The sequence below is a fragment of the Zalophus californianus genome, chromosome 7, assembly GCF_009762305.2.
Source record: "Zalophus californianus isolate mZalCal1 chromosome 7, mZalCal1.pri.v2, whole genome shotgun sequence".
Taxonomy (NCBI): Eukaryota; Metazoa; Chordata; class Mammalia; order Carnivora; family Otariidae; genus Zalophus; species Zalophus californianus.
Genome location: NC_045601.1, coordinates 142,391,818 through 142,415,213, shown reverse-complemented (window position 1 = coordinate 142,415,213; position 23,396 = coordinate 142,391,818). Strand labels below are relative to the sequence as shown.

The 23,396-nt window shown below is 43.9% G+C and overlaps 1 protein-coding gene across 5 annotated transcripts in view; it reads left to right on the top strand.

Moving 5' to 3' along the window:
- DCDC2 (doublecortin domain containing 2) overlaps nt 1–23,396 on the top strand; it is a 153,863-nt gene that overhangs the window by 56,060 nt on the left and 74,407 nt on the right. For all 5 annotated transcript variants that reach the window (XM_027603635.2, XM_027603633.2, XM_027603634.2 and 2 more), the window contains one exon: nt 3,194–3,356. In XM_027603635.2, the coding sequence (XP_027459436.1) occupies nt 3,194–3,356 (163 nt within the window). The remainder of the gene's footprint in view (nt 1–3,193; nt 3,357–23,396) is intronic.

Below are 23,396 nucleotides of genomic sequence, written 5' to 3'. Positions count from 1 at the left end.
AAAACCCCGAGTTTTAATAAAGTCGGGGAGCTCGAAAGGCTCCTTTCAGAGCTGTCAGACGCACTGCTGTGTGGCGGGCGGGAGGCAGGGCAGTGGTCCAGGTCCCGGGCATCCGGTTCCCGCGTGGGACATGCTGCAAAATCAGGCCCCCGCTTCGTTGTCTTCCCTTCGGTGTGTAGCCACAGTTTGTCACTTCCTGGTGGCCTTCTCGGGGAATCATGCCATATAATAAATATTTGCAGTGCCGTGGCATCAGGAAGCTTCCGTGTAGCAGAAAAATCAGACCTGGGGAACCTTGAGAAAGTTAATCCCCTATACCTGCAAAATGGTGATGATAATACCATATTTGTGTTAAATGGGTATTTAGCACGTAAGAAGTACTCGTTAATACTGTTTTATGAACGGGCAGAACTGTTCGAGAATGGCAAAACTCCCTTACTTCCTATGCCCCCCAGATAGCCACAACTCTCCATTTATGCATCCAGGTTATAAGTCACATGTGGAAGTCTTAAAAAAGGAAGGAAAAATCCCCCTCTCCATTCCTTTGTCTCCCCCCGACCTCTCTAATTTATTTGTAGATCACCTATAATTTATATAATTAACTATGTGAATAAATATGAATATATATTGTATATTTAGTATATATATTTAATATACATTTAATACATATAAATTTAAATTTAATATATTTATATAGTTACATTTAATACATTTTATATATTTATATTTAATGTATTTTAAATTTATATTTGATATAAATATATATTATATATTAAATATAAATTTATATACTATAAATATAACATATTTATATTTATATTATATAGTTTATATTTTTGTGCATTATTATGTATTTATATTGTTAGCACTTTAGATGAATCAACATTTTTTTCTTTGTTAAAAAAAGACAGGCATTTAAAGTGTTTCCAGGCTTCTAGTTACAAAACAAATTCTTCCCTTTGTTTTAGTTTAATGTAGTCCTCACAAAGCGCCCAGCGATCAGTCATGATTCAATAATTGCATGCGTGGGGGTCCGTTACCAAAGCTATGCTATGTAGCGTTATTGGAATCCACCAGGCTTTCTCGATGCTCCAAAATAAACCCTTTGGAGCGTCCTTATCGGAAATGGAGCAAATCAGAACTTCCTGTAGAGTCAACAAGAGAGTTGTCTTTTAAAGTTGCATGAATCCCGGGCACAATTCTGCTTCTCCCTGGTCACACGCCGTTTGCCGAAAATGCCTTTTCCCAGAGAGCTGCGAGGGACCATCCTGCCCAGATCCAGAGGTTCTCACTCACTAAGCTTCATATGAGTTCTTGGAAGTTCCACAGCATCTCTGAACCTTCCAGTAGGCTTGCTGGAAGGGTGACTCTGCTCATCCAAGGCTTTTGAAGTTACAAAATTGTGGGACGAACAGATGCTATGGAAAACAGGCTGAAACATGAGACCTGGCGGATGGGTGTGGAATCCCCACTATAATTGCGTGATCTGTTTCTTCTGCCAGGCAGTCCATGGGCCTTGTGAGAAAGAATCACTGGAGAAAAGGAAGGAAAATAAGCAACAACTCTGGTTGCAGTTAATGCAATAATTAAATGGAAGCGTATGTTTAAATTGCAGTTGGAATGGGAAATTAAATTATGCAAAGGAGTGTTAGAAATTTGGACAAGTTTTCATACTGTTAATAAATCTATGCATAATTCATTTTCTTGTAGGCTATGACAAAATAGCATAAATAACTTCATTTGTAAGGCTGTGAATTTTCTATTCTTAATTGGGTGATGGCTAAAACCATTTCAGTGCTTCTGGATGACTGAATATATAAATGTTTAAAATGAGCAGTTATAATAGGTTTCTAGGCAGATTTGTTTATTTAATATTACTACATTTATTTTCAGATCCTAGCATAGTACAGATGTTGCATAAAGATTTCGCCCAATATGGTGTGAGTTGGATCTGATTTTTAAGGAAAGACATACCAACTCTGCTCTTGGAGAAAGCACTCTGCTACTCTTCAAGCAACTACTGCCTGACAGCCACTGTACTAGTAATTTTATAAATGTTACCATTTCCTCCTCACGATAGACCTAAAGGCAGGTACGTTAGCCGCACTCAACTGAGAAGGCAACGGCCAAAGAAGGCAGGAGTTAGTTGGAGGTCCCACTGGCGGTTAGTGGCAGCGCAGTGGCTCTGAGCCACGTATTTTGGTCTCTAAAACTTGCATTCTTTCTACTTCCTGCAGCCTCACACTTTATACACTCAAGACACTCAAGTGGGTTTAGCACCTGAGCATCCAAGAACCAGGTTGTCTTGTTAGGAGGGAGGTTCTTGCTGTAGCAATGGCTAAGCAGCAAGACCGAGTCTGAGCGCACCTGTTCTTTGGGAGCTCACAGTGGTCACCATTGTGGTGGCTGTTACGTGGCTCCCCGGGAGTTGTCCTGGGGCCAGGGAAACGCATCCTTGCCTTCATGCTGAAGAGCCTCCTTTGTAGAGGCAAGGTCGTCGTTTCCAGAGGCACGTGGAGACCACAGGCAGCCACTGAATGTATGATCATGGGTGGTTGCCTTGCAGGAGCGTGATCTTGAGCTGCTCGGGTCCACGTGGCTCTGGATTTGCAATTCCAAATTTGAATTCCAATTCCCAAACAGGGAGCATGGCAGTCACTAACAGATGAGTACGTATTTGAGGATTTCTACAAGCACAGCGTATGTCTCCTTGTATGATGATACCCGCGTATTCACAGTGACCACTAGTTAAGAAGGTATTTCTAGATTAAGTGGTCAAACTGAGGGCTGTCACTTTTCCTCGTCCAGTACATTTTTCTGGAGGGAGAAGATGGTTAAGGCAATGACCTTGCTGGCTCCGTGACCTTGGGCAGGACTCATTTCTTCCTCTCTGCAATGGGCGAAAACAGTGCCTGCCTCAGGGTTGTGAGGATTGAAATGATTTTATAGAATGTCTGGTACATATTAAGTGTTCAGTACTTTTTAGCTATATTTTAATTCTCATGCTTCTGCTAGACCCTTCTCCTGGGACCAGGAAAAGTTAATGTACATATTAAAACAGAGAACGGGAATCAGCAGAATACGTCCACTCCCGCCCCTGCCCCGTTTACCACCGGTTAATGACTGACATTGACTAGGAGTTACTTTGGGATTTCATTAGCCCATGGTAAGGGTCTAATCTTCTGCCACTCAGGGAAATGATCGTCAATCCAAGTCAACGGTTGGATCCAGCGACCACGCTTCCCCTCAGCCCCCAAAGAGGAAAGGGAAAAAAGAGGAGGTGAATTTGGAAAAACCCAAGAAAGGGAAACAAAACGTAAAGTCAAAGAACTCACCACAAATAAGTCCAAACAGTGGTAAGTTTGCCCTTGTTATTATTATATTGTTTTTATGGATTATCATCTTAAGGCTTTGATATGATTTTCATTCTTAAATAGATCTGTTTGTTTCTCTGGACCCATGGAAGATGCTCCTTATCGTTCTATAGGAGAGTTTTCAAAGGAGATTTTTGTGTAGGAAAGATTCTTCTGTTTCTCCTGCCAAAATTTCTGTTTGTAACTAGAGGTTGTGTACAAGAACACGTGCTTTGAGGTAAAATATTTCTTGGGGTGGTCTCGTATAAAAAAGGGTGAATCTTGTCATCCTTTCCCTCTATTGAAAGGGCTTGATTAACATGTTTACCAACTACTGTTGACATTGGTCTCTCCGACTTGTGTGGCTACAACCCTTGTTCACATTGATCACAAGTTACTTTTAGTCACAGATCCCTTTCTCCAAAAAGATGTTTTCCTAATTTTACCGATATCCAAGAGAATATGACACACTCAGAAAACATTACCAGTAGGACGTGTCCTCAAATTAGTTCTGTATCTTGCATCACCAGCTAAGAGATGCCATAAACTTAAGTTTTTAAACATTTTCATCAGTATGAGATTTGTGCAGTCAGGATTGTGAACTTTCGTGGGAAGACTTTTCATGGGAACTTTTGGGAAGACAGGCTCTTTTTGGTTTCATTCCAAGCGTGGTGTCAGTGGGACGAGCCTGCAGGGGTGGAGGGGCGGAGGGCTGGCCATGCCACAGCCCCGTGCAGGGACTGCTTCTCCTTCACCCTGGGATTCCCTCACACACCTGCCGGGGGACATGCTGGGCGGGAGGGGGGAGATGAACGGGCTGTCATTGCGGATTCATGGCCAGCTCTCTATTTTCCACTGGGGAGCTTCAGCTTCTTTCAAAGTTGATGTGAAGAGTCACATGAGAATGACAGCTACTGTGGGCCTCACAACGAAGGGGACACATGAACTCGTGGGGGTTCAGAGGATGTGGCAGGTGACGAAGGATTCGTGGGAAAGCTGCGTGAGACTAAGTGAGAGAAACAGCCTGTATGACGAGCCAGTTACAAAGAAGAGAGAGAACGGAGGGGGCTTTGCATCATTTTGGTGATGGAGACCAGCTGGAGAAGGGCAGAGGGGGCTTTGTATCATTTCAGTGATGGAGACCAGCTGGGGATGGGGGGGGGTCCTGGATTCTCCTTGCAGCTCTGCTCTAGATCTTGGGCAAGCCACTTAACTTTGGGGGGCCCCATCAGCTCTCTGCAAAATGTGGGCTCATATTAAGATTTAGCTTGAAGGTTGGTTATCGTCAAGTCTGTATAATCCCTCACAGATGACGACGAAACAGGGGAAGCCAGGGTCAAATGTGGCCAACGAATGTTGACTGAATGCATATTTTACGGCAGGCACCAAAGGAAAGAAGCTAGCCTGGGAGAATATGCCATACCTTGAGGATTTAAAATCATAGAGGCTTTATTTTAATCAGTATACCAGATTGTGAAGCCCCCAAGGCCCTGGGCTGGGTCTTCCTAGTTGTTATGTTTTTATCTGCAATAACTAGCTCGGGTCTGAAAGATACAAGACCCTTAATAAATATTGGCAAACAAGCACCGGAACATAAAACACGGCATAGACAGGTCACTGTAATGCTTTGAAACGCTTCACGAATGTTTCTCATTAAAGCCTTTTGTAAAATGTGGCTTATTTTCCATGAGGCTCATCTTAGCATGTGAAAAATCCCAGTTCCTCCTCCTAGTTTGTGTATTTTAAAGTCTTTAGTTTCAGCGGTTGCTTCTCAGGAGAAAGGGGACCTTCACCTTGTCATTCTCATTTGCAGAAATTGCGTAGGATGAGGTTACACCCACAGTTTCCTCTTGCACTGGAAAGGAACCTTTACGGAACATCTAAATGATCAGTACTTTTGCTTTCATAGAAATTCTCAGTTTTCAGCAATGGTACCTGTGGGGACGAAAATAACAAGAAACGTGTTGAGCGTTGAGGCAAGTTATTATTATTATTATTTTTTAAAGTGCTCAGAAAAGGTGGAAGGCCATCGCTGTCCGACCCCTTGTCTTTGGAGAGCCTGGCAATTGTTTTAGATTATTGCCCACGTTAAGTGTCTATTCTCCAGTGTCGTTTTATAATGAGCGGAATGTAGGCTTCTAACTGCTGGACCTCTGGTGTCTTTTATTTTTTTGTTTTTAAAGATTTATTTATTTGTCAGAGAGAGCAAGAGCACAAGCAGGGGTGAGGAGCAGAGGGAGAGGGAGAAGCAGACTCCTCACTGAGCACGGAGCCTGATTGCAGGGCTTGATCCCAGCACCCTGAGATCAACACCTGAGCCAAAGGCAGACGCTTCACCAACTGAGCCACCTAGGCGCCCCCTGCTGGTGTCTTTCAAGAGACAGTTTGGGGGAGTGGAACCCCCCCACCCCCGCCACCGACCTCAGTAAGAAACTTAGGTGATCCAGAAGTGTACATAAGAGTTGAGATGAAGCATTTTGTATCTTTTCCTCTCGATAGAAAGAACATATAACCTGGAAAATGAATCTTGGCTTCCAAAAACAATTTTTTTTCCCCACGGAAAATGAAAAAAAAGATTTTGTTCACTAGATTAAATCATCACGACAAATTTAAGGATATTAGCTTAAGTCCATAGTTTTGAAAATTGAGCTATTTCCCCCTATCAGCTCTCCCTCCAGATGTCTTTGGCTATAGACATTTTCCAGATTATAACATCAAATCTCTCTTTTTCTCGCTCCTTAATTCAGCTTCACATTAATTTATTCTCGCAGTTGTTTTTTACCTTAATGTCCTCTATTCTAGTAATTAGAACCAAGTGTGTGCTTTTGGATAGTCATATCTCAAGAGCGCTCTTATTGTCTAGAAAAGTAAAAGCAATAGGACTGTAAGCAAAATGAAAGGAAAGGTGTGTGGTGAGTCAAGATAATGAGTAAAAAATGCAAGAATTTAATACTGTATTGTATATTTGAAAGTTGCTAAGAGAGTAGGTATTAAAAGTTCTCATCACAAGGAAAAGTTTGTTGTTGTTTTTTTTTTGTAACCGTGTATGGTAACAGATGTTAACTAGACTTACTGTGGTGATCGTTTTGTAATATATACAAATATTGAATAAAAAATGCAAGAATTTGATGTTAGAGATGAAACACAGTTTTTTCTACTTACCAGTATTTTACATTTGGGATTAAGTGGTTGATTTAATTTTCTTTCAAAGTGTTAAATTTTATAGTTAGGATGAATATCTAGATCATCTCATAACGTATGATAAATTGTGCAAAGTTTTGGTCCAGCGTTTGTTACCTATTTATGAGAATAGGTAGTTAATGTTAATGAGAAGAAAGAGACTGTGTAGGCTATCTTGATTTTTATTATAATGTAGGCTGTAGTCATACTTGTTGTCTTTCTTCTACTGTCGATATTTCCTGATATTTGGGTGTCTAGTGCTATAAGAATGAGCAGTGCTGATATCTCTCTGTAGATGGCAACCTGGCTCTAATTTTATTTTTTTCTTTTGCTTTCCTTTTCCTTTTTTTTTTTTTTCTTTCCGACTCTGTTTCTTTCCGTAATAGTAAAGCTTAATAATTCAAGCAGAGCTGTGACATATTTCTTCAGGGAAACAAATCCCATTTTCTTTTGGTAGCCAAGATGCAAAGTAAGATTGGTTGGTGATTGATGAAGTTGGGTGTGAAATGCATTTTTAGAGCTGCATTTAAATACCAGCTTAACTGGCCAGCCTGTTTTCCATACACTTTCCATTTGATTTGTGGTGCCTTGCAATACGTTTTAGAGGCTGTTAACTAGCTACCCTTTCCACCACGAGCAAAGTGGTAATGATGATTGTCTTGAAATAGTATTTTGGGATTGATTGTATTCATTGATATTTTAAATATTTTCTATGTGAAAAAAATTAGTGTCTTTAGAACCCTCGGAACCCAGGAAGTGCAGTGAATTTAGGGCTCCTTAGAAATATTGAAAAGGCTGCAGAAAAAATAGGCAGGGCTGCGTTGCTGCAGCTTATGTGGTATTGATCATTACAAACACTTTTTTTAAAGCAGAGTTTTTTTTTTAACTTTTTTTTTGCCTATATTTTTATGTTTTTATTATGCTCATAAAGCAGAGTTTTAAAACGCAAGCAAAAATAAGACTTGTTTTCTTTTGAAGGATGTTTGATTCTCTTTCTGTTTGCGGGTGTGAACGTGTGCGTGAGCATGCACGTGCGCACACATACGCACACGCACACAGACCAGTATCCTACTTGATGCAGTTCCTGGCTTATTGCCAGCATCAGTTCTGTGATAGTCCCTAAGGAACTTCCCACGTTTAGATTCCTGATGAATGATGGGGAGCAGGTGCAGCATCGGGAAGGGATGTCTGAATATTATGACCTTGCGGGGTGAGTGCCCTTGAGCGGTCATGCTCTTGAATTTTCTAATAGCTACACCCTGCACACGCTTTGCTGAGTTGCCCCCGGGCATGGAGCATTACTGCAATCTGTCCTCGCAGTCAGATCGCGGGACGTTGAAACTTGAGCGGCTTCAGTTCAGCCCATGAACCAGCTCAGGCACTTACATGTGTGGTTCCCCAGTCACGGGAGCCTCTGAAAATAGAACAAGAAGCACGTTTCCAAATGGGATCCCCCAGGCCTCACCCTCTGAGGGGGATCAGGTACGGGAAGAAAGTCTATCAGAAGGCACCAGAATGAGTTCACAAAACAGGGCACTGGTTTTATCTAAGACGTCGCGCTAAGATTTAGAATTCGTTGGTGTCTGGTGCCGCCCCCTCATCTTTGGGCGGAGAAATGCATGCTTCTCATTCCTGCGTCGACCGTGACTTAGCTCAGAAGCAGTGTGGACTGTGGGATATGGGTCACGTTTTACTACATCAAGTCCCAGGATGATAAAAATTTGTAAAGCAAGCATCCCCCCATACCTCAGGGACCCTTGTTGGAATGAGCTGTTGTCTGATGGGATTCTAGTACATAAAGGATTTTAGTATTTCTTGAAGGTTTATTATGGTATTCCAGTTCTATTCATAAAAATTAGTTTAGGAATGTCTACTTGGCCGTTCACTTCAGCTCCGGGAGGTTGAAAAATTAGAGGCTGGCTGACTTACCAGGAAGATGTTTATCTTTCTTGAGAGGAGAACCTTTTCAAAAGAGAATCAGTTTGTATCCTGCTTTCTTACACACTTTGTACCCCAGATGGAGAATCACTCTGGGAAAACCATTCTTTTTACAGCGGAGGTAGGGTTGAGGCCTCTGTAGGAAATTCCGTTTGGGGGGCTGCTTTTTTTTTTAATGTAGCCCAAGGTTGGGGTGGGAAGATACTTTTTTGTTTTCACAAGGCAGAGTTAGGGAGCTGTTGGATTCCATTAGCTGTTTCCAAACCTTTGGAAGATTTTTATCCCAGAAATTCACTCTCGGTAAGTATTTTAGTACTCATCTCCCATTTTCCATACAAGTAGCCCACAAAGTTCTGTGTAACCCATAAGGCATTTTAATTCTCGGCCCATACACGCACATGCCGCGCACATTCCCTGCCGAGCCCACTCTAATGTGTCTAGTGGGAAAGTGAGCTAGAAGTTCCATTTTGGAATGCTGAGGACCCATGGCACCCTGCTGCCCTCAGTCAAATTTCTGCTGTAGGCCGAAGAGGCTGAGGTCAGGGATCCAACTGACTGGGTCTGGGTCTGAGGAAGAATGCAGAGGTTGGGGGGGCAGACCTGGCATTATGGCGCTTGGCAGGGGTTGGGGGGACACTGAGGTTTGGGATGAGGTTCTTTTATTATTTGATCCTCTGCAGGAAGAGAATGTTGGGATTGTCTCATCTTTATTTCTTCCCCTGGCTTTAGGCTTTGGCGCATCAGCTTCCCTTTTCGTCGATGCTGCCCATTACTTGTAGACAGGGCCTCATTACTTCTTGACCCCTCAAAGACCCCAACAAATTCACAATTATTTCTTTGATCCTGCTGCCTCCAAAGTTAGCTGTGAACTTTTCTCTAGTGTACTCTAGAGAAAACACGAAATTTGTACCCGTGGTGAGTTTCTGGCACACAAAAGACTCAAGTGTGGCTCATCTGCTTTTCAGGGAGAAGCTGAAACTGGGTTATCCCTAGTGGGGCCTTTCATCCTGGGGTCTGAGGTGGGGCTCGGACTGAGGCTGGGTTGGGGCGGGTCTCATGTCAGGGATGGCTGCGAGATGCTGATCGTGGTGCTGACATGGGGCAGGGAGGAAGAAGAAAGAGCCAGGTCTCTTCCCAGCTCCCCTTTCTTCTGCTGGCAGGTGGTGAGCTAAAACCAGGACGGGGGGCGGTGGGTCCTTTCGAGGGTTGGCAACTCCTCAGCTGTCAGTCAGGCAAGCCCCCCGAGCATCCTGCTTGGAGTAACACTTAGCGTTAGTTGAATGAGTGTGTGTTTGTGTGTGTGTGTGTGTGTGTGTGTGTGTGTGTGTGTAGGTCCATTATGCCTACATTTGTGTTAACTATTAAAGCCTCCAAATTGCAAACCCTGATGAATGGCACAATTCTGATACCCAGGCTCCAGAACATCTCCACTGTGGGTTTTAATCTGATATTTTATAAACTCCATCTACCGATCCTCAGAATTAGAGAAACAGCATTTCCCTAGGTTTACAAATGGGAGAGAAAAAGAGGAGAAACCCACTTTCTCAGAGTCAGATGGTCTATCAGGGCCGAGAGATTTCTGGAAATTGCCATGCTGACCTGTCGCGGGCTGAGAGGCAGACGTCCCCATGGGGTTATCTGTGGGGCGCAGATGCCTGTGAGAGGAGAGGGGAGAGAGCGAGGGAGGCTTCGGTGGTGGGGAGCTCTGAGCCGTCTCCCTTCGGTTGGGTGGTGGGAGTGTTGACGTATCACAGTTGACCCTGAAGCTTATCTGAGAGATTGCGAGGAGTTCCCACCTGTCTTCTCTTCCATTCTTCAACGTTTCATCTTCCCTTTGTAAACGGGGGTGACGGATTTGAGCCCTTTCCGTTTTGTAGGTGGGAGGAATGAGTTATCACCAATGAGATTTTCCTCTTCAGCAACATGGTGCGATGGTGGGTTTTCTCTGCCCTCGGACCTGAGTCCAGAGCTTCCGCTGCGTTCAGTCCCACATCTTCAGAGTTTGGGAGCCCGGAAGGAGGTGGATACTTTTGAGGCTGACCTCTAGTTTATTTATCAAATGGCCCAATCTTATTTTTTTAAGAGGATTTTTAGTTACATTCTAGGACTTCAACTCTTGCAACCCAAGCCCTTCTGAGCATCTCAGTTTTTCCTTCTCCACATTTCGTGAATCGTGGACTTAGGAGCCCCGCCCCCTTTCAAAGAACATCGCGTTCATGTCTTCAGTGAGTGCTTCCCGTGTACCACACATTTTGTAATCAGCAGGATGCCTCTGTTCCCTCTCTTTTGTGCTCCCTGCTCAGCACTAGCAGAGTTTCTTCCAGAAGCCATCATTATACCTTGACCAAGAAGTTGTCCTCGATAAAGTAGAAGCAATTCCCTTCTCCTTTTTCATGACCAACTCCATTTACCACTCGTAAATGCTGAAGTGTGTCTATGTGCTAGACACGTTTTCCCTTCTTGCTGATACGCCCCTGTATTCCTTTTGTCCATGTGCAAGACAGGGCAGGGGTCTTTCCCTGCTCATATGAGACACCGGGACGCTTTTGTACCCCAGGGCCTATTTTATATACGACCGTTATTTTTATTCTTCTCAGGAACCCTCGTTGTTTTCAAAATAAGATATAATCTGTGTTGCAAATCACCACGTAGCATGCCACCACCATGAGGGTAAAGATGAGGAGAAAATATCTGCAAAGTACTTTTGAGCTTTGTAGGTTTAAAGCTATCTGTTTATTCTTATTTTTACAACTGGATGATAATACCGGATTGTGTCTCTGAAATTGGGCAACATATCATTCCCTTGAAAATGCCATCTGTCAGGATGTCTGGGTGGCTCAGTCGGTTAAGCGTCTGCCTTCGGCTCACATCATGATCCCGGCGTCCTGGGATCGAGCCCCACATCGGGCTCCCTGCTCAGCAGAGAGCCTGCTTCTCCCTCTCCCCCTGCTTGTGCTTTCTCTCTCTGTCAAATAAATAAGTAAAATCTTTAAAAAAATACATTAAAAAAAAAAAAAGAAAAGAAAATGCTGTCCGTACTAAAAGGCCCGTTTCAAGGGGAGCGAAGCTGACAGGCCCCTTCTGCCCCTGCCCAAGTTCAGAGCACATGTCTGTCACCTTTGGACTGATTGGAGCTGGCTTTCTCCCGGGCTTTGTGGTGCTAATGGGAAGGGCGCCAACACAAAGGGGTAGTCGTTTTATGGAGGAGTCTTCCCTGTGCCACGGTAAGAAACAGGCGTCCTCCGCCCAGGTCACTGAGGACAATTCCTGCGACCTTGGTGAGGCCGCCCGGTGCTCTGCACCACCTCAGCTTCCCTTGGCATCACCTAGAGCTTCTGGTTGACCTCGAGGTAGAGGCTCTCACCCAGGGAACTTACGGTCGCTTCCTAAAGTGGGTTCTGTGGAACAGCAGTTTTGCATGCTCCGAATAGATGTTTCTTGTAGTAAGAGTGCCAAGCTCAAACAGAAGTTTGGGAAATGTTGGATTATACAGAGTTCAGCCATCATCTTTGCTGCAGGAGTCCGTGGAGCCTTTCACGTGGAAGTGTCCCCTGCTTCTTCAGACTCTGGATCCCCGTTGTGGAAGCGGGTTGGCAGGAAGACGGTTGTGCAGGGCACAGCGTGGGAAGCGCTGGGCTGGGTAGCCACCCAGCGCCCCTTTCCTTGCAGGTTGCAAGGCATGGGAGGATTTCTGATGGGGATTCACTGAGACACCGTCTCTTCATGTGCTTCTGATCAGAGCAAAAAGCTCACGGAAGCAGCTCACCTTTTCTGAACATTCACTGCGTCAGGGACCGGACTGAGCACCGTAGGTTTATGGTCTCATTAAACCTTCCAATGAGTCCTTCCTAGGACTCATTACTGTTAGCATCATCCTCATTTAACTGATAAAGGAACCACAATGCTGAAGGGTTAAGAAGTTTGCGTTTGGCCAGACAAGCAGCCAGCAGGAGGCTCAGACCCGTGGTTTCGGTCGGTCGTAGGATGCTGTCTGGGGGCCTGCATGGCCTCACTCGCATCCGGGCAGCGAAGCCCCAGAGTGTCGCCATCAGCAGGCAGGGTGACGGTGGGAAGTCACAACGGCCTGTGTGTGCATATGGGGACCAGTAGTCATGTTTATTAGTGACGGCCAAATAAAATCGACGGCATGCTTTTGAGAGTGCTCAGGTTCAGATGGATCCAAGAATTATAGTGCACTCTGCCTCACTGTGTTTGGTTCCCTTCCTGGCTGCAAGGGGCTTTAAGGAGATGTCACGGTGGTGGGCGATGGGGGACCCAGGGTCAGCGTGAGGAAATCCCACGCTGACCACAAGTCCAGGTTGTCTCCTGTCTGTCTGTCTGACCGGCCAGCTCTAGATTGGAGGTTCCTGTGGCCCCTCCATGGATCCGACAGTTTGCTGGCACAGCCCACAGAACTCAGGAAGACCATTGACTGACCAGCTTACTGGTTTGTTGTAAAGGATACAACTCAGGAGCAGCCAGATGGAAGAGACGTTCGGGGCAATGTCTGGGGGCAGGGACGTGAGGCCTCCGGGCCCTTCTAGCCAGCCCCATGCCTCAGCCAATCTGGGAGCTCTCCAAACCCCTTTGTGTAGGGTTTTGTAAATAGAGATTTCATTATGTAGGCAGACCGATTAAATCAGTGCCATGAGTGATGGACTCCACCTCTGGCCCCTCGGCCCTCCCTGGAGGTGTGGGAGTTGGCGATGGGACCGGAAGTTTGCCACCCCCTAATCACATGGTTGGTTCTTCTGGCCACTGGCCCCCATCCTTAGGAGCTCTCTGGAAGTCACCTCATTCACTTAAACTCAGATGTGGCTGAAAGGGCTTGTTATAAATAGCAAGACGCTTTTCCACCTCTGCTCCGGAACTGTTTGAGGAACTAGAGTTATTTGAGGACAAAAGACTAAATATTGAAAGAGGCTCACATTCCTCTTTATCACTTAGGAAATTACAAACATGTTAGGAGGAACCCTGGACCAGGCCAAAATGTATTTCTTACTCTATGATGCTATCCCATTCAGCGTGTCTGAGAATGTCTTCATCATGCTCTCATGTTTAATTTTTGATTTGGACAGACCTAGAATTCTTGGTTGGGAATACTTTTCATTGAGCGTTCTGAATGTATTACTTCATTGTTGCTGTTAAGAAATCCGATGCCATTCACACTCCTGCTTATCTGAATGGGTTTCCCCAAAACTTCACTTGATAGGTGAGGATCTCAGAAAAGGACTTGAGTGCAAGTAGTTCATTTGGGAGGTGATCCTCAGAAGCGTGGGCAGGTCTGACATAGAAGAGAGGAGAGCTTAGAAGGGGGTCGGGGGTTACTCTTGAGGAGGGTCCTCTGTGGGCAACTGGGGAGTCTTACTGCTGGAACCTTCTGAGAGAGTATATGAAACATACCTCAAAACTGTGCAGGCAGGGGTGAGGACACCGAGACGTCTGTCTCCTAAATCCCGTCCTTCGTTGGTTGAGGGTGGTTCTTGGAACAGTAACTCCCTGCTCCTCCGACCGGTCCACACTCAGTCAGAATGAGCGTCTGTGGCCAGAGAAAGGCCTCGGGCAAAGTCAGGAACTTGAAGTGCAGTAGACCTCTGGGCTGGGCCGACAGGATGAGGGCGAGAGGAGGACTTCCCGGAGGTGGCCTGCTGCGGCCCAGGAAGACGTTGGCCTCGACAATCTTTGACGGTGGATAGAGGAGAGAGGACGGGCTTGAGAAATATGTAGGAGACAGAATGAATGTGACCTGAGGTCACGTGGGACGGTGTGAGAGAGTAAGTGGGACCCGAGGGGCCTGAGTAGGTGGTTGTGTCATTAACTTTCGGGGGGTGCACCCATGAGAAGGGGAAGACTTACACGTGCAGGGTCTGGCACTCGGTACAGGTGTACACGGGCCAGCTGGAAATGGAAAGACTCCTCTTGCAGAGGTACCTCCTGAGGCCATCAGCTGATAGGTAAGCGTCGAAGCCAGGTGCAGGAGAAGATGCCGCAGGGAGGACCCGTAGACCTAGAGGAGAAGGGGCAACCCCCGACTCTTAGAGCAAGTTCAGAAGGAGGACGTGGAGAAGTAGGCATGAAGAAACATTTGTGCAGCCCTTGCACATCTGATTACCTCGCTCATCTTAGGGCGCAAGCACCGCGGGGTAGGTGTCATTCATAGATGGAAATCCTAATTTCCATTCTACAGATCTGAAGACTAACGTACAGGAAGATGTAGTATCCTGCAGTCTGCAGCAAGCCAGAAAGCGTGTAACAAATGACATTGCCAAGGTGTCCCGGCATGTGAGCCAAGGTCAGCTGCCCTCAGGTTTAGAGTTTTTCCCATGATCACAGTGGCCCTAATCAGACTTTGTAGTTGTGTAGAGCCCAAATGTGTTGGAGAGATTCTGTGTCTATTTTATGGGAAGCTAAGACCAGAGAGAAGGTGCTAAGCCCTATGCCTATCACTGAGCGTCTTGCTACGGCGTAGCCTGCGCAGCAGCAGCATTAACCTGTATGCAACGAGTGAGAAAGCGTTGACGTCTCAGATCGAAAACAGAGACAGACTCATTATGCACAGTAATTGAACACCGAAAAGTAATAGCAAGAAAATGGATTTGGACTGTACTTAATGAGGGATATGAAGGAAATGATAGTTCAGAATCCTGAAATTGTTTTTAGTAAGAGGTGAACATGCTGCAAACTGAATATGAAGGACTATTCCTCTCTAACTGCAGAACTACCAGAAAGATCCAGTTGGAAAGTCCCCATGTCAGACCAGTCCAAGAACGTTCGTATTAGGGGCACAAGGGAACGATGGCTGTTTTTCTCAATTGAAAGAAGAATGCCACCATTTGCGCCTCACTGGGACCAGAGTTCCCAATAATTCCGTCTGATGTTGGCATGTGTGCTGTGGGTTGTCATTGCCCTGCATGACAAGAAGAGCCACCCAGGGCGGAAACAAACCATCGCTGACCGACGGGCTCCATATTTTTTTCTGGTACTTTCTGCCTTGGCGCATTTGAGATTTATTGCATTTTCCATTTGGTAAGGTTTGCTAACTAAAACAGACTTCCAGGTCTAATTAGTCCAGCGCTTGGTAACATTTAGACGGACAAACTCATCCCTTACGGATTTTTATTTTCTCGGACAGAAGGGACAAAGGAATAAAGTTTCTTTGGTAGCTAGATGGATATAAGGCAGTTTTTCATTTGTGAGCCTGGTTTCCTGTTTAATTTTTTAGAAATTACTTTGCAAGAACAATCAAATTTCTCTTTAGACTTTTTTCCCAGGTTGACCCTGAGGTTATAATTTAGAAGCACGGTTATGGATACTTAGCATTTTTATAATGATGGAGCATTAATGAAAATGAACGGGAGAACACATCTATAAAAAGTGGCAAGTGCCTAAAGAGGCTATTGGTTAATTGCAGGGTGTGTGTAGGGAGCCATGAGTTCATTTGGACTGGTCTCCAAAATGTTCCTGCAGAAATGAGGACGTTGAGTACTTGGAATCAGGGAGCCTGGAGGTGGGGGGCCGGGGAGCCCCATCGTTCGCTCACACTGCCCTAGGGAGCTGCCTTGTTGCTTCTCCCCCCTCTCCCCTCCCAGACTCAGTTGGTGCTCCAGTCCAAGGCCCAAAGCTGAAGTCTGTGTTTAACAGGTGAAGGTCAGCAGGATCAGAAAGGATTAGGAGGAGACAGAAGGAAAAGGTTAGCCGGGCAGACGACGTCATTTTTTCTAATGATTTTTTTTAAGCTCTAAAAATATGGCATTCGGCATTCATTCTCTCTCACTCCAGTTAGGTTCTGGGTTAACCTTGCTCTACCTAAGCTCTGCCCCATTGTACAGTGAGTGGCGTGAGTGCTCTCCTGGGAGGAGAAGCATCATAATGGGGGAAAACATGGTTTTCTTCTCATGAAGATTAACGTAGGGTTGGAGACTCAGAAGTGTGTCTGGGTTATGGTAGGACGTGGCAGGTGGCAGGACAGAATCCACGTGAAAGGCTTTGAGAACAGGGGAGGGGGGTTGACTCTGAATACCGAGGTTGGGAAGTGGTACTTATTTGAGAGACGAAGTTCTGGGCATGGAATCTGAGGGGGGAAAAGAATAGCAAAGTGAGGACTAAGTTCAGTATTTAAATCTCTCATGCACTTTAAAGCCAGAGTAGTTAAATGTTAATTAATCTTCCAAATTAGAATAGTAATTGAATTTAATGTGAGCAGGGAAGGGGAGGGATTGTTCAGGAATTTGTTTTATTGGACAGTGGAGAATTGCTGTAATTTTGTTTGTTTGGCAGTGGGGGAGCTTTTCCTTGATGGTTTAATCCTATAATGTTATTTTTATAACCTTTCTCAGATTAGCTCAAAAGTTCCCATGTACTTTTCTTAAAAATCATAATAGTGACGGCTAACATCACTGTTTATGCTAAAGGCCGTTGCTCCCAAAACAATGAAAATTGGGACTTTTTTTTTAGTGACTAGGAGGCTTTAAGTTTTCATTGTCACGAATCCCTCACTAAAAGGCCCTTTGGCACATTCTCAACAGCCTCCTTTTGGACGAGACATTGGAACTTGCTTGCAGGCTCAACCACTTTTCTTAGGTGAAGGCCCATATTTCTGACTGCAGTGGACCCTTGAACAATGCGGGGGGCAAAGGGTGCCTACCCCTGCGCAGTCGAAAATCCGAGTAAAACCAAACTAATAGCCTACCGTTGACTGGAAACCTTATCAATAACATGAATGGTCAATGAACACATATTTTGTATATGTGTTACATACTGTATTCCTACAGTAAAGTAAGGCTGAGAAAGGAAGATTGTATTAAAATCATAAGGAAGAGAAAATAGTTACAGTACTGTATTGTATTTATCGGGGAAAAAAGTCTGCCCGTCAGTGGACCTGCACAGTTCAAACCCACATTGTGCAAGGATCAACAGTACTTGAAATTTCTACCTTGATTTCCCACAAGCACCCACCGGCAGGTGTTACACAAAATATTATCCAAACCCTGCGTTGCCTTTATTTGCTTAATTTTCCTCACGGAGTCCCTGGCTCAGGGTACCATCAAGCCAGAACCCTGGGGTAATCTATGTGTGTGGACAGGGGTCCGCGGGAGCGTTTACAGTTTCCGTCAGCTTGCAGTGATGATTCAGGACATGAGCAGTCCCTGCCTGTCCCATGGAAGGGAGGTCTATGCAAAATAGCCTCCAAAAGCCCAGGATGCCCGAAGACCAAAGGAAAAGTCTGACAGGTCCAGTTTGGAGAGAAATGGTTTACTCCGGGGACTTGGGGATAGAAGCGTGTCTTGGGTGACCCACCTCCTCTAAGACCTGCTTTTTGTAGCCTTAGAGGCTGGGAGCACACGTGGTGGGGGTGGGGGGACTGCCTGGAGGAGCTGTTGGAGGCTCAGAGTCCTGAGATCTCCAGCGTGCAGATGGGGGGCGTTGTGCCCCAAGGGTGTACTTGAGGGTGTGGTTGGAATGTGTCGGGGGTGGTGCTCAGGGGGGCTTCAGGTCACAGAGTGGTCACCATGGCGATTTGTCCAAGATGGTGTTTGCCTGCTTCCTACACTGCCCATTCCTTTCGCATCCCCTTCACATCACCCTTTCCATCATTGTAATCCTGTTAACTCTGGAGTCAGCCTAGATTTGTCCATGCTCCTCATTCTCCATAGCCAGTCAGGACGCATTGACATTGATTCTACCTTCTCAAAATCTCTCAAAACTGGCCTTCCTCACCATTCCTGATTGAAGCTCCTTATTTTCCACCCAGACTACCGCAGCCTTCTAGATGGTCTCCTGAGCTCCTTCCTTGTCAGTCCTTCACCATCCTGCCGGCTGCTTGCCCTTAAACCGCAAAAACCCTTCTGATGAGATTCCTTCAGAAGCTTATTGCTTTCCTGGCCTCTCTTCCAACCTCACCTTCCACCAGCCTACCCTATGCATGGTGGACATAGAGAACTTTTTAGAGTTTCTTGATTCTGTGGGCCTTTTCCACATCTCTTTGTGTGTGCCTTGAATACCCTCCCAGTTCCCATCAGCTTTGTTCTCCCGAAGACTCCCTGTGCTATCATCGTTTCTATAAAATTCGGTCTGTGAACAATTTGAGAGCCAGGATCCTCTTCATTATTGCCTCATTCATCCCGGCGAGCTCGTCATCCAGCTCGATTTCAAACATGTAGTGAGCTCTCTGTAAAGGTCGATGAGAGAATGACTAAACTTTCCAAACATTGTATGATTTTTTTTTTTTTTTGGCTGTGCTTTTATTTGAATTGGGGCATTGCAGTTATTAATGATATTTCTACTCAAGGTTCGCTTGATGAACTCAGATTGCTAATCTCATAGTGGTAGAGGTAAACAGGGTCTGCCTGCACCTGCCACCCCCGGAGAGGCAAAGTAGATGTATAGCCTTGGGAATAGATGCATTTTATTCAAATTCAAGGCAAAGTAATAGGTTAGAGACAAGACGACTTACTTGACTTAAGGAATCAATATTAGTGCTCAGGTGCAATATATGGCTCTGTGTGGGGAAAACTGAAAAATGTATCTTGTTATAATTTAACAATAATAATAATAAAAGCACCACCACAACATGGTTGAATGGCCCCTGTATTGGTACACTGTGCTGCTAAGGTATCAGCTTGAAAAAGACGCCACTAGAAAAAATGGAGGCTATTAAAACCAGAGTTGATGAATTTTCCTCAATTTATAATGTGAAATTATTCTTTGTGTAGTGCTGTCTACACACTCTTGGATTTTCCATTATTAGAGGATTTAAAAGCCCCTTTGGACTAAAGATTATTTACATTTCTAATTTCTCACATTAAATGATGGAGCACAACTTTAAATCGTGCCCCCCCCCCACCCCGGAAACCAAACTGTGCAAAGGCTGCATGCTCAGCCTCTTGATGAACCCCTCTCCTGGTCCCACGCAGGCTCAGGCCACTCACTCTGCTCTATTCATTTGGTTTTTCTTGGGCTCTATTCTCTTAGACTTTAACTAGCAGAAATAGCCCGATATTTGGAGATTCTTCTCTTTACCTGGGCATCCAACTACCTGCCAGTGGGGCAAGGGGCTGCACAGACACACACATGTGACGTGGGCACATTTTTAAAAAAAAAACAAACTTCATTTATGTATACATATGGAAGAGCGCTCAGATCACAAGTACACATCTTGATGAATCTTTACAAGTTGAGCAGACCTGTGTGGCCAGCAGGTGGATCAAGAACTAGAACTTTGCCAGGGTGAGGTTTTCTTTTCTTCTTGACACCGAATACCTGGTGTCTTTTCCAACACCGTCTCTCCAGCCCCAGCTAGTTGTCCCACAATCCGGTCCAATTCTGACACTGCGCCGACTCCACAGGTTTAAGGGCTCTGCTCCACAAGACGGCCCTCAGTTGGGATGCCAGTTGCAAGTGTCAGTTGACCTCACCTCTGTTCTACTTGGCTACAAAGTCCGGGATTTTGAAACTTGCCTCACCCTCATTTGATAATTTGCTAGAACAACTCACAGACCTCAGAAAAGTCCTTCACATCCTTCTTTGCACTCATACAGCCTTTTCCTTACTTTTTTGTACTTCCATTACAAAATTGAATAAAATCAGTGAGAGCAGACATCTGTATCTCATCCTTGACCCCAGGAGGAAAATCTTCAGTAATTCACCACGAAGAATGATGTCTGTTATAAGTTTTTTACATTCTATCAGATTTATTAGAGAAAGTTTCCTTTTTTGTTTGCTACGATTTTTTAAAAATTGGAATGAGTTTCAAATCATATCAAATGACTTTTCTGTTTCTGTTGAAAGGGTTTTTATGATTTCCCCCCTTTGTTCTTTATAATGTGGTGAATTACGTTGATTTTTGGATATCAAACTTAATTGGCATTTCTGGATTAAATCCAAATTGGCCATTGATATTTTATCCTTCTGCTTTCTCACTGCTGTAGTCACTTGGACCTGGAGTTTTCTTTAGGTGAACGTTTTAAATTTCAGGCTTGATTTCTTTCATAGCTCTAGGAATATTTATGTTTTTTTATTTTTCCAGTGTCAATTTTGGTAAGTTGTGTTTTTAAAGACTCGCTTCACTTAAAACTTAAAATTTATTAGTGCAAAACTGTTCCTTATATCCTCTTGAAAAAGTCTATAGCGTCTATACTAACGTACTATTTTTCACTTCCCCATGTTGGTAATTTTACTTCTTTTTTTTCATTATCAGTCTTGCTAATTCGTGGTCCATCAGTTTTTGTTTTTGTTTTTGTTTTTGATCCATCAATTTTGTTGGTCTTTCAAAATAACTAATTTTGACTTTGTTGATCTTTCTGTATAACTTGTTTTGTTTTTCACTGAATTTCTGCCCTTATATTTATTATTTACCCTCTTTGGCTTTCTTTGAACATAGCTTATTACTCTTTTTCTAACTTCTTGAGAAGGATATTTAGAACATAGATTTTCCATCTTTCTTTTTTCTCATATATACATGCAAACCTATAAATTTCCCTCTAACCACAGCTTTAGCTGTATACATGTTTGATTTGTCTTATTTCCATTACTTACACCAATTATTTTCAGATTTCTGTTGTCATTTTTTTTGATTTTCCAGTTACCCTATTTTGATTTTGGGCTTAATTCCTTTGTGGTAAAAAAAAAAACATACTTAAGTAACTTAAATTAACCTCTTTAAATTGTTGAGACATGCTTTGTGGCTTTGCAGGGGTTAACCTTGTTAACAATTGCAGAGGTACTTGAAAATGTTTGTGTGCCATCATTGCTGAGTGCCGTGTCCTGTGTTTGCAGTTAGGTCAAGTTTCTTAATTTTGCATTTTGGCTTTGGAATGGCTCCAGACTCTTCCTCCCTTCAACATTTGCTTTTCCCTTTTTTGCTCCTTAAATCTCTTTGCTCTCTTGTTTGCTTTCACCATGACTTCCTCTTTTGGCCTAGCTATATTTGAGTTCACATATGTTTTCACATGGTTTCTTTTGGCTCTGACCTATCTTCTGCTTAGGATTCTTGTTTCTACTACTCTGCTCTTTATCACTTTGGTTCTGTGGCTTTGTTCAGTAGGCCAGCATGCACTCTCCCCTTCCTTTAGATTCTGCATGTTAAAGATGCTGATCAGACAGCTGTCAGCAGGCGTTCATGGAGCATAGGTTATGGGATTTCAGAAATATTTGACATAGTCCATGCCCTCAAGGGCTTGTGATCCAGCTGGAATCAGGACCCCCACATACAACAAATACCAGAACATATTTAATAAAAATGATGTGAGTGTAATAGGAAGAAGGCAGTCATTATGGGCTGGAATGGCTTTATAGAGAGCCTGGAATTTGTTCTGAAATTAAAAAATGGGAAAACACAGGGATGTGAACCGCAGGGAGTTGGCCTGAGTGAAAATCTAGGAGCAGGAAAACTTCACTACTCTGTGTTTGTATTTCATAGATCACACTAGTTAGAGGGGACAGTATCAATCAGCAGAATTACAGTTACCTGGTCCAAAGAGGTAGATTGAGGTCAGATCACAGAGGGCCTTAAATGTCAAACTGATGCATTTAGACATTACCCTGCAGGTATGCAGGGATGGTGTTAGAGATTGTGATATGTGTACAGTGGTCTGATGTGGGGAAAGTCGTGTTTTTAGGGAGAATGATCTGATCGTTATGACAGAATGAATTTGGAAGGAGTTGATAAAGACCCTGGAAAAATGATTTGATTTGAGATGATAATGTACATAGCAAGATTAATAAGGACACTTAGGGCAAGGGATAAGGCGGATTTAATGATAATTCAAGAAATCCAGCCTAGGTTTTTAAGAGACCAGAGGTGCTATTGACAAGAATAGGGACCAGAGGCTGTGGAGCAGAATTTAGACACAAAGATGGTGCCCAAGCCCAAAGAGTCAGAAGCAGTGTTGTACAGGGAAGATTAGCTTAAGTGGGCCCCCGGAGTGCAGAGTGTGGGTGTTGGGAGGTCGTGAAGATGGTGGATGGAAGGACCTCACCTAGACTTCCCTTGAAGATAGTAGAGTCTCACGAGACCTGTGATGACTTTGTGTTTAGCCACACAAGCTCTGGAAGCCAACGTAACCCAATACTGCTGTCCACATTCCACAATCTCTAAAGTAACGGACTGAAACCAGTTAGCAGGAATGGTAGCAATAAAGTAGTAAGGGAAAAAAGTAATAGTAATAAATAATAGTAATGAGGGAAAAGCACAGCCCTCCTAAACCACAAGTGAATTTCATTTGTGACCATTTGGGGTTCTGTGTTAAAGAAAGAAACTATTCTGCATGTATCTTCCCATAGTAAAGACAGTTTGCTGAGGAAACAAGGCAAAATCCTAAATTCCAATTAGCCAGTGCTATCAGAGATTAATAACACTTTAGACCTGCTGGAAGCGACTTCACATTTGAGCCTCTTCCTGTATATCACAGCAACAATTTACAAATTTTAATAATAGATGTCCTCTTTGAGAAATTGCCTTTCCTTACGCTATGGGAGTTTTTATGATTAGAACTATACTTCTTTCTTTGCAGTTGTTTCTCGGGCATTTATGTTACCATTTCTGCTTATCAGTAATGGTTCAACAATTTTCTAACACAGAGCAATTAATATCTGTCAGTAGAAATAAATTACATTTTTCATCGCTTGTGACACGTTCTCAAATGCTGTTTGAAAGTGCCATAATTATGCATCATCATGCTATGTAATTTTGCTACCTGATGTATTAGTGCTTTAGGGGTATGATTTATATTTTCTGGGTTTTTTTTCTTAGTACCGCGTTAATAGGATGGGTGTAAGGATCGGGATGTAACTTGGGAAATGACATTTTGTAGAATACAGTGTGTTATTTCCGTTCTTCTAATGCAGTCTGTTTTTTTAGAGTTGTTCACATATTTTACATATTTAGTGTATGCAAATTGTGCATGTTAAGATTGTACTACCAACAGG